This window comes from Lynx rufus, unplaced genomic scaffold, assembly GCF_022079265.1.
Source record: "Lynx rufus isolate CCGP_SWC_20201006 ecotype Redwood Valley unplaced genomic scaffold, mLynRuf1.p SCAF_10, whole genome shotgun sequence".
Classification (NCBI taxonomy): domain Eukaryota; kingdom Metazoa; phylum Chordata; class Mammalia; order Carnivora; family Felidae; genus Lynx; species Lynx rufus.
The window spans coordinates 11,458,053-11,474,942 of NW_025814824.1; the positions used below are offsets into that span (position 1 = coordinate 11,458,053).

General features: G+C 42.8%; 1 protein-coding gene across 5 annotated transcripts in view; it reads left to right on the forward strand.

Annotated features, from left to right (window-relative positions):
• Positions 1 to 16,890, forward strand: part of PIP5K1B (phosphatidylinositol-4-phosphate 5-kinase type 1 beta) — a 311,268-nt gene that overhangs the window by 222,896 nt on the left and 71,482 nt on the right. For all 5 annotated transcript variants that reach the window (XM_047101751.1, XM_047101745.1, XM_047101723.1 and 2 more), the window contains exons 9-12: positions 13 to 61; positions 3,383 to 3,467; positions 6,596 to 6,751; positions 13,052 to 13,196. In XM_047101751.1, coding sequence (XP_046957707.1) covers positions 13 to 61; positions 3,383 to 3,467; positions 6,596 to 6,751; positions 13,052 to 13,196 — 435 coding nt within the window. The remainder of the gene's footprint in view (positions 1 to 12; positions 62 to 3,382; positions 3,468 to 6,595; positions 6,752 to 13,051; positions 13,197 to 16,890) is intronic.

Sequence of the window (16,890 nt, forward strand, 5' to 3'; positions counted from 1 at the left end):
GTTTACATTTAGGTTAATGAAGAAGTTAGAACATTCCTGGAAAGCGCTTGTTTATGATGGGGTAAGTGACTTACCATGTTCCTTGTGAAACTATATATTTCTCTAATTTCTCAGACTTCAACGTGTGTGTAGGAAGTCACATCAGCAGACCAAACGATGTTCTCTTTTTTGTTGTTTTTTTAACATTTATTTCCGAAAGAGAGAGACTGAGGGTCAGCGGGGGAGGGGCTGAGAGAAAGGGAGACACAGAATCCGAAGCAGGCTCAGGCTCTAAGCTGTCAGCACAGAGCCCGATGCGGGGCTCGAACCCATGAGCCTTGCTATCATGACCCGAGCCGAAGTCGGTTGCCTAACCGACTGAGCCGCCCAAGTGCCCTGAAAGGATGTGTTGTTTCTATGTCAAATCTCCAGGACCCTCTTACAAGAGGATGCTGGAGAAAAGGGGGAGGGAGACTGATTGCAGAGCCCCTGGGAAGAACAGGAGGACCATTGAAATGAGATTCTCGGTTCTCACCGGAGTAAGCTGTGGAGCGATCTGAGCCTGACTTTGGTGGGACACAGCCCTGGATGTGAGCCCTGCATTCACCACTTTACTCACCGTGTGATCCAGTCGCATTGCTTGTTATTTGGCCTCCCTGGGCCTGGTTTCCCATCTGTACCAGAGATATAGTAATAGCCCTCATAGGGCTAATGCAGGGATTAAATAAAATAATACACTGTAGTGTTCAACACAATGCCGAGCACAATAAAGACGGAAGAAGTGAAAACTTACATACAAGTTGTTACGGATGTACGTGACTAAGACTGAACGGTGTGAGGGTGTCTTAGACCCAGAGTTGCATAGCAATCAAAAAAAAAAAGAAAAGAAAACAATCAATTATCCAGAGGTATTCTCCCTCCCCCTCTCCCTCCTCCCCGCTCAGTACACAGACACGTTCCTATCTACATGTTACATGCGAAGTTTTTGCTACTGATGGAACATTTACTGGCCTCGGCCTCCCTCAGTTAATAACCTGACCACGGAATATATTGGGCAGAGGTTTGCTCGCACATTTTTTAAAGATGTTCGCAGCTGCTTTCCTTTGAAAGAAGATAAATTATAGAGATTATTCTCTTCCTTTATTGGAAAAGAGCACTGACTTCCTCACTTCTGTGGAAGGCTGGTAATAACCTCTCTGCATGAAAGATCTGCATTTTGTCCCCAGGCTGAGGAATGGGCTTTGTCAGAATGCACTTGTAAACAACAGGTTCACAAGTTTGCTTCTGAGAAGTAAATGTAGGCTTACTATTTAAATCGAAGATTCCTTTTGTTTAAAGGCCAAGATGGCGGACTAATATTCTCCCTTCCAGCTGACAAAAATAGAGACTGTTTAATGCCTTTTCTAAATTATTTGTTTATTTTGGGGAGAGCACAAGCAGGGGAGGGGCAGACAGAGGGGGACAGAGGATCTTAAGTGGGCTCTGGGCTGACAGTAGGGAGCCCGACTGATGTGGGGCTCAAGCTCACAAACTGCGAGGTCATGACCTGAGCCAAAGTCAGATGTTCATCCGAGCCACCCAGGTGTCCCAAGACTGCATAATGCTTTAAACATGGAAAGGAAAACAGCAAACACCCTTCCCTTTCTGTTTCCTAAGACAACTTTAATTCCCTGTCACCAGACTAAGATTTCTGATCTGAATGGCCTAGTACTCAACTGGTCAGATGCATCTAAGAGGCCCCTACCTTTGTCTAGTCAAAATATATCTTCCGTGTTTTGGTGGTGGTTTCTTTTTTTTAAGAGACTCTCTGTGTTGATTGTTTACTTGTGGACTTCTAAGCGGTAAATAAGACTCACTTTTGTTTATTTGCAACCGTGCCTCTTCTTTAAACAATGTTTCTTCGTACCAAAAGAGAACCACAGCCCAGCTTCTCTTGGAAAGAGAAGGTCTGGGTCTTAATCATCTTGCACCATAAGATATTCCTCAATATCTTATGCTCTTGTTGTGAATATGTGTCCACTTCAGACAGGAGCGGCCGGAGTACTGGGGGAGCGCACGTCAAACCAGTAGGAAATTCCCACCACGTCTGCAACATCACTGTCTAGGGGACCTTGGCCAAAGAAGGTTCCTCTGTGCTGTCCTTCATTACATGCTAATTACAGAATTACCTTATGCCTCATGTAATTCCCTATTTCACAGATGAAAAAAAAAAAAACGGAGGCACCAAAACACTGCCTTTCTCCTGGATCACACAGCTTCTTAAAGTTAGAACTAACACCAGAACCAGGTCTCCAGACCCCTGGTCCAGTGTGGGTTTTTCCCTCCACACCTGGAGCGGGAACTTTATACCATCTAAATTTAAACTTTTAGAACTTTTTTTTTATTGGAACCCACAAACTTAGAATCAAAATGGAACATTAATTTGTTTCTGGAAATGTATATCTTGGAGAGCAGGTAAATGATCACTGAATAAACATACAGAATTCGCTTCTTCATCCATCTCCTTTCCTGGATTTGTAATAAACGCCCCTTCAGTCCTGAAGACTCCTGCCAAGCATGAGAGAATTGAGTTAACAGTTTAATTCAATTCAATTCTATCTAATTAGTGGATAATTCAGCATAACGGAGGGCATCAGTCAGCCGCGTCCCCTCGGAATCTTCCCCGTGTTTTGCACCATTTTACTAGGAGATAAAACCAGTGCTCCTTTTTGACCTAGATGCCATTTTTCCATTAGGGTTGTTTTGCTTATTTGTGTCCCCAGTTATTTTTTTAATTTTTTGTAATGTTTATTTATTTTTGAGCAAGAGAGACAGAGCACGAGCAGGGGAGGGGCAGAGAGAGAGGACACAGAATCTGAAGCCGGCTCCAGGCTCTGAGCTGTCAGCACAGAGCCCGACGCAGGGCCCAAACCCACAAACCGTGAGATCATGACCTGAGCCGAAGTCTGGCGTTTAACCGACTGAGCCACCCGGGCGTCTATGTCCCCAGTTTTTGTCCCCAACTCAAAGCGTTCTCCTTCATTTCAGCTGAGACTTGAGGTGCTCGTTGCCTACGTGTGAAACAAAGAATCTAAAAGCCCCACATGGCACACAGTGCAATCAGAATCAACTTATTACATGTTTTGCTTTATAAAGCAGCATCTTTTTGCTAGCCCTCCCCAGCCCCCCTTCGTACTCTGTTTCATCATGAGTATCCACAGTCTTTGCTCAGATTGTCTTTGCCTCCTTCCGCAGCCTGACTCTTGGGCACCACAGGTCGCAAGACTTTGCTCTTCTCTGGCTCTCAACATCCACACCTTCTGGTTAAGGACATGGGCTTAACAGAGAACCGATTGAATAGATGGTTCTTCTAGCTTAAAATGAACTGCAAGATAAAACTGTGATAACTGATTTGTATTTTCAGGATACTGTTTCAGTTCATCGACCAAGCTTTTATGCTGACAGATTTCTAAAGTTTATGAATTCCAGAGTTTTCAAGAAAATTCAAGGTAAGGTTCTTAGAATTTTTTTTTTGTTACTTTTAGCACTTACTTGCTGACTTTCTGGTGTGTATCCTTCCAAGATTTTTAGTGGAAGGTTTGGACTAATTTATCTCCCAAAAGCTGTGATCACTTAATAATTATGTAATTACCAGTAATTTACTGATGCCATAATCATTAGAGTCTTATTGTGGAAAAAATTAGAAACTGCCTAACTATCCAGTCCTGTATTATACAGATTATATGATGTATTAAATATATTATGGTACAATCTAATGGAATAATATGTACAATAAAAGTCATATTCTAAAGGTACATTTAGTCCTTATAGACATAGATTTATTCACACAGACACACACACGTATATGTAGTTCATTGGTTTGCATGTGTAAATTCACAACAAATGCTAATGGAATATATAAAAATCTGATACATTAACAAGAAAAAGGATGAAAACCAAACGATCATCTCAACAGGCGCAGAAAACGCACTGGACAAAGTACAGTATTCATTCATGGTAAAAACTTACCACAAAGTAGGTTCAGAGGGAACATACGTCAACATCACAAAGGCCATACATGAAAAACCCACAGCTAACATCATACCCAATGGCGAAAACCTGAGAGCTTTTCCTCTGACATCAGCAGCAAGACAAGTATATCCACTCTCACCACAAGCAGTGCTCAAATCTTTGGGCCTCAGGGCCACTTTACGCTCTTTTCAATGATTAAAGACCCCGAAAAAGCATTTACACATGTGGGGCTATGTATATCACTATTTAGCATATTAGAATTTAAAATTAAGGAAAGTTTTAAATATTCATTAATTCTTACAAAGTAACAACTTCAAAAATTCCGTGTAAAAAAGGTCAGTTTCAACAAAAAGGTAAAAAAATTTCACATAAAAAATAATCATGAAGGGATGCATGGTGGCTTAGTTGGTTAAGCATCCAACTTCGGCTCAGGTCATGGTCTCACAGTTCGTGGGTTCGAGCCCCGCATTGGGCTCTCCTGTCGGCTCATGCCCTTTCTCTCTCAGAAATAAACAAACATTAAAATAATAATAATAGTAATAATTAGGAAAAGTAATATTTTCTAAAACAAATAATTGACTGAGAGAAGTGGTATTATTTTACATTTTTTCAAAGCCCCAATTCTGGCTTAATAGGAGACATCTAGAATCTCCCATCAGCTTCTGAATTCAGTCTATAGCTAGAGGTTCTGTGGCATCTAGAAAACTCCTAAGAGAGTGAGAAAGGCTAATTACGCCTTACTATTGTTATGAAAATAGGTTTTTTTAGTTATTTTATTTGTTTTTTTTTAAGTAATCTCTACAGCCCTGTGGGGCTCCAACTCATGACCCCAAGATCATGAGTCATAAGCTCCACTGACTGAGCCAGCCAGGAGCCCCTGAAAATAGTTTTAACATTGAAGACCTTCTAAGAGGGTCTCAGGAGCCTCTAGTACTCCCTGAACCACATTTGAGATCCTCCGACTTAAAAGTTTTAAAATACTATGTTGGAAGACAAGAGGTGAAGGTTCATAAAAGTCAGCAGACAGAACCTTAAAGCAGAAGCCAGTGCGCGTAATCCCTTCACACCTAGATAGCAGGTGTCGCCATTGTCTTCATAGGATGAGGAGTCAAGGTGAATGTGACTTATTTGGTCCACTTATTTTCCAATAAAATCCATTTTGATCAGTTTTTAAACATTCAAAATTTCCTCCCCTCCAAGAAAACCCAGGTCTGGTTTTATCTCTTCTCCCCCTCACGTCAGCCAGGAAATAGAATGCTAGCGAGCAAAGAAATGAATACCGCTTAAGACAACTTCAGAGAAAAGAAAGACACCTTGGGTTTCCTGCTTTCTCGTTCTGTGACCTTGGGCAGGTTACAGCTTTTCAGCTCTCATTTTCTGGACCTATAAAAGGGCTCAGACAACCGCGTGGGTAATTTGAGATACGGAGTGTGATGTTAGTCTCCAAACCCTAAAACCCTCTACAAAAGTTATTTATTACGATGATCGTATGATTATGGTTATAAGACTGCTCACAAGACACACAGACTTTTCCTTCTCCAGAACTGGAGAGAATGCCCACCATTCTTCCCCATTTGTGTGTCCCAAAGTCCTTGTCCAATTAAGTTCTTGCAAGCTGCCTACGGGCAGGCCCCAGATGAGCGTTGCAATCTAAGCTCTGAGCTTCCCAAGGCCAGACGCAATTATTCTAATGGATCAGCTCTCAGGTCACCCCTGCATGCAAACCTCCACAGGTGGAGAGACACTGCCAAAAACCAGTTCAGGCAAGGCATAAACAAGCCGCAACTTCTTTCCTCCTCTCCAAGGAAATTCTTTAATAACTGCATTAAGCCAAGAATTATTGGAACAAGGACTGAACAGAGATGGGGATGGTGTGGCTGCGGCTAAAACAGCTCCCAGTGACGTAGCCGAAGTACAGGCACAGCCTTCAGCGAGCAGGATGGATAGCGAAGTCCATTTGCCCTGGTTCGGGTTCCCAACACACTTCTGAAGTTGTAGAATGCTGTTTGGACAAAAGTCAGGAGTGAACGGTACATCTGATATAGCCGTGACCTCGAAAAGACCCAGAGGGCAGGAAGTTTCACTGGAAAGTCACTTAAAAGAAAAAAGCAACCCAAAGTAACTTGACTAAATTAGGCTTCCTGAGTATACGATTAAACATTGGCATGTTTAGAAATTCCTAGTCCCAAGTTAATAAAACCGGGGTCATGAGAATTCTCCTTGCTTTACCATCTGTGTTTACCAACCCACCCGACCTCCTCCTAGCACTAGGAAAACATTGCTTGGAGGCAGAAAAATACTCCTTTAGCCTCAAAACATTTGAATTTCACCTCGGGTGAGACTTAACTTCAAAATCTGGAGATGTATTCCAGTTTGCATGGACTCTAGGCCCTTGTAATCGAAGTCAAGTCACTGCAGACAAAAAAAATTGCCCAAACGCCAACAGTTTTGTCTCCCTTTCCTTGTGTATGTAAAACAAAGTTTCTTGTTTTATTTCTCCTCAAATAATGACTAATAAGTTAATAAATAAAACCTTAATTAAAAATATTAATGTGCTTTTACAGTAAGTATCTTTCTTTGTCACTCCTTTGTCCTTCCTGTCTAGCTTTGAAGGCGTCACCTTCTAAAAAACGGTGCAACTCCATTGCTGCCCTGAAGGCAACCTCCCAAGAGATCGTGTCCTCAATTAGCCAGGAATGGAAGGATGAGAAGCGGGATCTGCTGACCGAGGGGCAGAGTTTCAGCAGCCTTGACGAGGAAGGTAAAGACATTCAACTTAAAAAAAAAAGGGGGGGGGAGGAGTTCTTCTGATTTATTTATATAGTTGATGTGGATTCACAATAGAACATTAGAGGGGCACCTGGTGGCTCAGGCGGTTGAGCGTCCAACTTGAGTTCAGGTCATGAGCTCGCTCACAGCTCTGAGTTCGAGCCCCGCGTCGGGCTCTGGGCTGACAGCTCGGAGCCGGGAGCCTGCTTCGGATTCTGTGTCTCCCTCTCTCCCTGCCCCTCCCCTGTGCAGGTTCTGTCTGTGTGTCTGTCTCTCAAAAGTAAATACACGTTAAAAAAATTTTTTTTAAAAAACATTAGAACATACCTGTTCTCAGAAACAAGACCTGGGGGCACCTGCCTGGCACAGTAGGTAGAACTTGCCACTCTTAATCATGAGTTCAAGCCCCATATTAGGCATAGAGCTTACTTTAAAAAAAAAAAAAAGACACAAATTGTGTTAATGAATTTTCTAAAGGATACTTATAGTATGACTCGCTTACTATAAATTTTTTAAACACGTAAACAATATAATATATGGCTTAAGGTAAAAAATGTTAGAAATACACTAAGATATTCAGAAATAAGGATCAGTCACCCCACTACCTGGAGGTGACACATATGAACATCTTTGTGTTTTTACCACTTGGACCTTGTTCTGTGCATGTGTATAATATGTGTGTGTGTGTGTGTGTGTGTGTGTGTGTGTGTGTTTCAAACATACACATTATATGCTTATATGTACACACATATACATATACACGCACTGTAACAATGAATTACCAACTTATTTAGGTCTTTAATGAATTTAATAAAAGTTTTAGAACTTTCCTCTTGCTTGTCATATATCCCTACCTTTTGTTAGATTTCTTCTCAAATGGGTAAAGATGTAGACCTGTATTTTCTATCTTTCCAAAGGGTATCTTTTGAAGATGTGGGTTTTCTGGCGGTTTGTTGCTGCAGTGTTAGACCTCACCTCTTTGCTCGTTCCTTTGTCACTTGCTAGCTAGAACTCCTGGTACAGCGGTGACTGGGCGGCCTTGCCTTGTCCTGATTTTAAAGGGAAGGCTTCTCACATTTCACTGTTGAGAAAGAAGTTTGCTGTAGTGGATACCCATAATCGGGTCAAGGAAGTACCTTTTTATTGCTGGTTTGCTAAAAGTTTTTATCAGGAATGGGTATTGAATTTTATCACGTACTTTTTTGTCTGTCTCCTTGAATTGATTAGGTGTTTTCCTTTTCTAATTGTTAAAGAGGAAGTGACAGTTTCGACTTTTTTTAATCTATGTATTCTTCTGGGAATCCCAGCAATTCCTGAAAATTTCTTCTACTTAGATTAGCTCTCCAGGGGCGCCTGGGTGGCTTAGTCGGTTGAGCCTCTGACTTCGGCTCAGGTCATAATCTCATGGTTTGTGAGTTCGAGCCCTGCCTGGGGCTCTGTGCTGACAGCTCACAGCCTGGAGCCTGCTTCCAATTCTCTGCCTCCTTCTCTCTCTGCCCTCTCCTGCTCACACTCTGTCTTGCTCTCTCTCTCTCTCTCACAAATAAACATTTAAAAAATTTTTTTTAAAGATTAACTCTCTTCTCGGGGTTTTCTTTTCCTCAGAGTCACTAGGACAGGGTGATACTCCTTCTCCCCTCCTGCAGCACTTACCCACATGTTCCACGCGGGGATTCTTTCTTTTCTCATCTCCCTAGAAACCAGCTCAGACCCAGATATAGTGATATCGACAAAAGAGTTAATGAAACGCGCTTGCTCCTGTCTCTGGCTGGATGGCTGCAGTTTGTGGCAGCTGTGACTCCCTTTTCCTAAGCACCTCTGCGCCAGCACTGTCCCTCCCACACTGCTGGTCTTCTTAGAGCACACAGAAAACTGTAAGGTGTCTACAGTCTGGGAAATAGGATTAATGGATTTTTAAACTGTATTAGTTCATCTTTTTTTATTTTTTTTAATGTTTATTTTTGAGAGAGACAGAGCCTGAGCGGGGGAGGGGCAGACAGAGAAGGAGGCACAGACTGCAAAGCAGGCTCCAGGCTCCGAGATGTCAGCACAGGGCTCGAACTCACGAACCGCGACATCATGACCTGAGCTGAAGTCGGATGTGCAACTGACTGAGCCCCCCGGCGCCCCATAATCTTTCAAATAGGATGCACCATATGACTTCTGAAGTCAAAGCAACAAGTCTAGTTGTCAGTCTGGGGGGAGGAAAGGGGTATAATACATACACTACATAACATCCAGAAAGTCTGGATGAAACATTGGAAGTAGGGCACATGTTGTGCTTTTCTTCAGCTGAGCTCTTGGACCCACTGTTTCATATCTAAATGAATTTATCCGGACAGTTCTTTCTACAAAGTTTTTATCATGCTGTGTACTTGGGGCCTTCCATTTTCATAGTGCACCAAATTGCCTCTAGTTATTAATCGTCTCTTCTGTGCCACTGTCAGCATATCTTGGTTGTATTAGTTTTCTGGGGCCATGTAACAAATTACCAGAAAGCCAGCCGCTTAATACAACCTCCAGTTATTAGCTCACAGTTGTGTAAGTGAGAAGTCTGGAAAGGCTCCCCTGGATTCTCTGGGCACCGTTTATCAGGGACCTGAAGGCATCAGCTGGGCCGCGTTCTCATCTGGAGGTGTTGGGAAAGAAATCCTCCAAGGTCATCCTGTGGGCAGAATTGGCATCCCTGCGGACCCCATGCCTGCCTGTCTGATAGCTGTGGGCCACATCCGGCCCCTCGAGACCGTGCACATACCTTGCCAGGCAGCCCCCTCCCATCTTCAAACAGAGAATTTTGTACAAGTGACTCCTTCTCTCACTTCCAATCCCTGACTGCCAGACACACATTTAAAAGGCTCAAGTGAAAAGGCGCCTGGGTGACTCAGTCTGTTAAGCGTCTGACTCTTGACTTCAGCTCAGGTCATGATCTCGTGAGATCGAGCCCCACGTCGGGCTATGTGCTGGTAGTACAGAGCCTGCTTGGGATTCTCTCCGGTCCTCTCTACCCTTCCCCTGCTTGCACACACTCTCTCACTCAACATAAATAATAAGAAAAAAAAAGGGAGCTCAAGTGATGAGGCCAGGCCCATCTGGATAATATCCTCTAAGCTGGAGTTAAGGAATTAGTAACCTAATTACACCTGCATAATTCCTTTTGCGGTGTCAAATATATAATTACAGAAGCCAAATCACATTCACTGATATGACCCCCACTCAAAGGGAGATGGTTCAAGCATACATATCCCTGGGGATCATCCTAGAATTCTGTCTACCATGTTAGTTTCTTAAAAAAACTGAAGGATATAGGAGCTTGAGGAGATAGTTCTCTGTTTTAAAGAGCTGCTCCTAAGAGATTGGGGCTCACCAGTGTCTGGCCCAAGTTGCTGGACAGATCGCTCAAACAACCTCTGGTTGATGAAGTCAAGCTGGGTGCCCCCAAAACTGGAGTCTTGATGAGCTCTTTTCAGTCCAGCCCCATCTGCCTTATATTGAGTAGCAATCCTTTCAAATCTGATGGGCAGTGGTTTTTCCAACCCACTTTTCAATGTTATTGAGAGGTTCAGTGTTTTCCTCTATATTGAATGAGAAGGTGGGATCAAGCATATTAAAGGTCACTAGTCAGTTGTCCTATAACATTGAAGGCCTCTCTAATTTTTGCATGTTGAGTGCTTGGGGTACTTGCGTGTTTATACAGTCTGTTACCATCTGTTACTCATCGTGGTAATTCTTTATTTTGACCAGAATAGGAGGCAGAGATGTACCGTCTCACACGTTTTACTTTATTTTATTTTTATTTTATTTTATTTTATTTTATTTTATTTTATTTTATTTTATTTTATTTTATTTTATTTTATTTTATTTTTTTTTTTTTTTAATTTACATCCAAATTAGTTAGCACCTAGTGCAACAATGATTTCAGGAGTAGATTCCTTATTGCCCCTGACCCATCTAGCCCATCCCCCCTCCCCCACCCCCTGCAGTGACCCTCAGTTTGTTCTCCAGATTTATGAGTCTCTTCTGTTTTGTCCCCCTCCCTGTTTTTGTATTATTTTTGTTTCCCTTCCGATCTGTTCATGTTTTGTCTCTTCAAGTCCTCCTATGAGTGAAGTCATATGATATTTGTCTTTCTCCAACTAATTTCGCTTAGCATAATACCCTCCAGTTCCATCCACATAGTTGCAAATGGCAAGGTTCCATTCTTTTTGATTGCCGAGTAATACTCCTGTGTGTGTGTGTGTGTGTGTGTGTGTCCCACATCTTCTTTATCCATTCATCCATCGATGATGGACATTTGGGCTCTTTCCATACTTTGGCTATTGTCGATGGTGCTGCTATAAACGTGGGGGTGCATGTGTCCCTTCGAAACAGCACACCTGTATCCTGTGGGTAAATGCCTAGTAGTGCAATTGCTGGGTTGTAGGGTAGTTCTATTTTTAGCTTTTTGAGGAACCTCCATACTCTTTTCCAGAGTGGCTGCACCAGCTGGCATTGCCACCATCTCACATATTTTAAAGTGTGTCCGGTCTCCTGGTCCAGAGTCCAGCCCTTCTGTGCCTACCCCCTTTCCCTCTGTGCCTCCCTCCATCCTTTCATCTCCCCCTCTTCAAACCCCACATCTAAAACCTCACACTCATGCGATAGTGCCTATTAGGACCATTTTCCATGCGTACGCTTCCTAAACATGCATAATTTTGAGCCCGTCGTGCCAGTGAAGGGATCCCAGAAACACTTTAAAGTTACGTCGTATTTATTATCGCCTGTCTTGGTTTAGCTTGGGGGAATGATGAAAAAGAATCTAGGTACACATGGTGATGCTGGTTAACAACAGTCTGTTGTATATTTGAAAGTTGCTAAGAGACTAGATCCTAAAAATTCTCATTACAAGAAAAAAAAAAGTGTTGTATTGTAACTACTATGTGGTGATGGATGTTCACTAGACCATGATGAGATCATCTCACAATATACATGTTTATCAAATCATCACGTTGGACTCTTAAAATTAATACAGTGTTATATGTCAATTATATCTTCATAAAAATTTAAAAATGAAATATTGGGGTGCCTGAGTGGCTCAGTCAGTTGAGTGTCTGACTCTCAATTTTGGCTCAAGTCCTGACCCCAGGGTCATGGGATCAAGCCCCGTGTCAGGCTTCGTGCTAAGTGTGGAGCCTGCTTAAGATGGTCCCTCTCTCCCTCTGCCTCTCTGCCACCCATTCTCTCTCTCTTTCTATTTTTCTCAAAAAATAATAATAATAATAATAATAATGTCTCCCTAGGTTAAAAAAAATCACCCATTCTCTCTCTCTATTTTTCTCAAGAAATAATAATAATGATGATGATGATGTCTCCCTAGGTTAAAAAAAATCACCCATTGTCTCTTTCTTTCTCAAAAAATAATAATAACAATAATAATAATAATGATGTCTCCCTAGGTTAGAAAAAAATCAGTGTGAGCCTAGTTATAAAAGTTTAAGGACCAGGATTTGTCCATAACTGTTATGTCCACAGTTTTTTTAATTTTTTAGCATTTATTTATTTTTGAGAGAGCATGAGCAGGGGAGGGACAGAGAGAGAAGGAGACACAGAATCCGAAGCAGGCTCCAGGCTCTGAGCTGTCAGCACAGAGCCCCACGCAGGGCACAAACCCATGAATCATGAGATCATGACCTGAGCTGAAGTTGCACACTTAACCGACTGAGCCACCCAGGTGCCCCGCACAGTGTTCTGTTTTTAAAGCAACTCTGTTCTGTGTGACTGACCTGTCATTAAAGCACTGTCTCTACCAGGCTGGGCGGTTAAGGGATACAAATTTGTCCAAAGTTTAGGTTAGGATGATTAAAAATGGTCTGGGAAGCATGTGTTTCCCGGCTGTTAAAAAGTCTGAGTATTTAGATCTAAATTGAGGAGGATAGATACGTGCATATCCCAGGGAGGGAGAGCAGGTGCCCTGTGTGTTTCTACATTGGCCAATCATCCTGTTAATCCGTCACATTATCTCCTTAAGCTCCTACGAGCTTTTGATGTCATCTTTTGAAACAGTAAATCACTTTCTTGGGTTTTTCAAAGAACATTCATAATGTCATTTCCATAAGCCGTTTTGTAAATTAATGCAGTCCCCTTTCTGTTTAACCTGTTTGCAAGGAGCTGTCTTACGGGTCTGCTGTAGTTCAGGCGGGCGAGGTGAATTCATCATTTAACTCGCAGCCTGATCTGCGAAATGAGTGCTTTTGACTCGACTCCAGTGCATTTGCTACTGAGATTCATGAGTCTCTGTTCTGCTTTTGTCACCCAGCCCTGGGATCCCGACACAGGCCGGACCTGGTGCCTAGCACTCCTTCACTCTTTGAAGCTGCTTCCTTGGCAACCACGATTTCTTCTTCTTCCTTATATGTCAATGAACATTGTCCACACGACAGGACTACGCTCTATTCAAACAGGTAAGACTTCGCGCGATCACGTTACCGTCTGGCTGTTACCCCGTTAGTGCCACAGTTACACGGGTATCTCTGAACAAGCACATGCTCTCCCTGACAACCAGGGTGTGACCGTCACCTCCCCTGTAAGTGAGAGGAAGTGAAAACATGCTTGATGTTTACTATGTCAAGAAGCACCTCTAGGGGAAAACCCTCCTTGTGTTTCTTCACAGTTAATCATTATGTCCTATAGACATTAGGTACTCAGTTCTCGGGAAGAAGATGGATGTTTCATCATTTCATCATTTCACCGTTTCTTATGAACGGATTTTTTAAGCGGGTGTTCTTGGTTAATATTGCACATAGCTGCAAAGATATTTGAATATTCTCTTTTGGTTCGAGTGACCTTAGTGGCCATGGTAGAAACAATAACTGCCCCCAAAGTTGTCGCCATCCTAATCCCTGGAACCTGTGCCTTATATGTTACCTTATAGAGCAAAAGGGACTTTGCCAATGTGTTTAAGTTAAAGATCCGAGGTGGGAAGTGTATCTTCAATTATTAAGGTTGTCTCAATGAAATCGTATGGTCTTTTTTTTTAATATTGTTTTATTAACACTACAGTGGTAGGCAACTTTATGCTTCTGTTTTTTCCTGGATCACTGAGTCACACAGAATTCAAAATCCACTAGGAGGCTGAGAGCCTTTACATTAAATGTATCCTCCCTAAAAATCCTTAACTGTATGCCAGTCTGTCCTCAAGCAGTAAAATTCAGTTATGCACAGGGTCTTTGTAAGGGGAAGACAGAAAGGTTAGGGTCCGATAAAGAGAATTGCAGAAGCAGAGGGAAGAGAGAGAGATGTTAGAAGGCACCAAGCCACTGGCTTCAAAAGGCGGAGGACAGGGCAGTGAGCCCAGGGAAGCCAGCAGCCTCTAGAAACCAGAAAAGGCTAGGAAACAGGTGCCCCCTTAGAGCCTTCACCGAGGAAGACAGATCTTCCAACATGTTGAATTTCAGGATTTCTGACCAGAGCTGTGAGAGAATAAGTTGTGTTGTTTTAAGCCATAAGTTTGTGATAATTTCTTATAGCAGCAATCGAAAACTAATACAGTGACTCTCCAACATGCAATGATTTAGTGTTTCAGTGGGGGGGGGGGGTTGGTACTATTATTTCCTAAATAGAGAGTCACTTAGTTATTAAATACTTTGGCTTTTTATTTTTATTTCTTTCTCTGTTTATATTTAGAGGGAGCGTGTGAGGGGGGAGGGGCAGAGGGAAAGAGAGAGAATCTTCGGCAGGCTCCACGTTCTGCACAGATCCGAATGCAGGGCTCAATCCCACGACCTGAGTCGAAATCCAGAGTCAGACGCTTAACTGAGTCAGCTACCCAGGCGCCCCTCGATACTTTGGCTTTTTAAACAAAACATTGTCAAATATTGATTCTAGTAATAGGAGATGATGTCTTTACAAAAAGATCACAATGTTGCCTATGGGCATAGCTGATTGATTTTTCTCTTTCTATATATGCAATTTTGGTTTTTTAAATTTTTTTAATGTTTATTTTTTTTTTAGAGAGAGAGAGACAGTGTACAAGCAGGGGAGAGGCAGAGAGAGAGAGGGAGACGCAGAATCTGAAGCAGGCTCCAGGCTCGGAGCTGTCACCTCAGAGCGTGACACGGGGCTCGAACTCACAAACTGCGAGGTCATGACCTGAGCCAAAGTCGGTCACTTTACGGACTGAGCCACCCAGGCACCTCTGTGTATACAATTTTGTAACTAGCTTCGGTTGCTGGACAGGGACTGCTCTGTATATGTTCATGATAATTACCTGTTAAATGTTGAACTGGCTCTTGTCAAAAATCTGGCTCTTGAGAACCAAGATTGGATTCGTGCAGGTAAAGTCCTTCTGGCACAAGTCATTTTCCACCTCCACGGTTGCAGCTTGGCTCACTTCCAGAACGAGGACTCCTTATGGTAGGCTCCTTTTTAACATACGCGTATTTGTAGATTCCAGCTTGGTCTGGAAGTTAAGGTTTGGTAATTGGAGCTTCCGTAGAAATTTCTTCCCTCTTGCTGTTTGCTGCTCTCTCCGCTAGATACCGGTTGGGGGATAGTGGGTGAGGCAACCAGTCTTGGTCTGGAGAAGTGGAATGAATGGCAGGGTGAGCCTTCAGTCTTAGTAGGGCTTCAGTTTAGATTGCTCGGGCGGAAAAGCCAACAAATAAGGCTCCATTATAAATTACTCAACTCATCTAAACTGTAAAAGAAATTTGGTTCGCTTCCCTGGGTTAGAAGAATTTAAAGTGACCTAGCGGTAATGTGTACCTGAATGTTCAAATTTGTGACGTAAATTAGTCAAGCGACAGCTTTCCCATCTGTGTGGTATAGCTAAACACCATTGTTTTGCTCTCACATAGAAATAGCAGCTCAAAAAAATGGCTGGAAAGTCACAGGAAGCTCCTTGCAAGGTCAAAAAACAATTCCACATGAAGGCCTGGTGGTTTCTTTTTTTTTTTTTATTTTTTTTAACGTTTATTTTTCAGACAGAGAGAGACAGAGCATGAACGGGGTAGGGTCAGAGAGAGAGGGAGACACAGAATCTGAAGCAGGCTCCAGGCTCTGAGCTGTCAGCACAGAGCTCAACGCGGGGCTCGAACTCACAGACCGTGAGATCATGACCTGAGCCGAAGTCGAAAGCTTAACCAACTGAGCCACCCAGGCGCCCCAAGGCATGGTGGTTTCTTATGTTTGCTACTGTTCTCATTATCAGGGTCACGTAATTGGATATGCTATTAATTTACTAGAATTTTCAGCACAAATACAAAAGGGTTTTTTGCTTGTGGGTTTGTTTGTTTGTTTGTTTGTTTGTTTGTTTGTTTGTTTGTTTTGGTGGCACTAGTTGTGAGTAAGTATGCAGTATCTTGGCCAGAAGTATTCAATTCTTGGGTATTCATAAAGTTCCCCCAGCGTCTGGAACTGTCTCCTTCCTAGCCAGCTTTGCAAGCTACCTCTGCAGGCTCCAGGGCTGTAGTATAATTCTTGGTACTTTCACTTATGAGGATGCCGGTTATCATATGTTGGATGGGGAAAACAGTGTTATCTGTGATATTTTTGCCTTTCTTTTTTTGAAGTGAACTGTTGGAGATAAACTTTCTTTGGCATGGTATCTCCAACTTGCATTTTGATATGCTTAGCGGTCAGGTGGCAACGAGAAACCACTCTGTCTTAGACAGAAAGGGATTTGATACGGGGAATTAGGTGCTTGCAAAGTCCCTGAAAAGGCTCTGGGCTGGACATCAGGAAATCGCTCCTGGATAATGCCACTGAACGGGCCCACCGATAGCCCCACAGCCTTGGCCGCAGTCAAGCAGGTGCCCTGCCAACAGAACGCAAGCTAGCGAAAGCATTTTGGTGATCCCTGAATGTTTTTAAAATAAGCTAACATTTAAAAATCAAGCAGTTTTGGGGCGCCTCGGTGGCTCAGTCGGTTAAGCGTCCAACTCTTGGTTTTGGCTCAGGTCGTGGTCTCACGGTTCGTGAGATCAAGCCCTGAATCGGGTTCTCTGCTGAGAGTGCAGAGCCTGCTTGGGATTCTCTCTCTCTCTCCCCCCTCTCTCTGCCCCTACCCCGCTCTCACTCGCTCTCTCTCAAAATAAATAAACTTGAAAAAATAATAATAAAAATCAAGTCGTTTCACTAAAATCCCCTTTTGAAAAA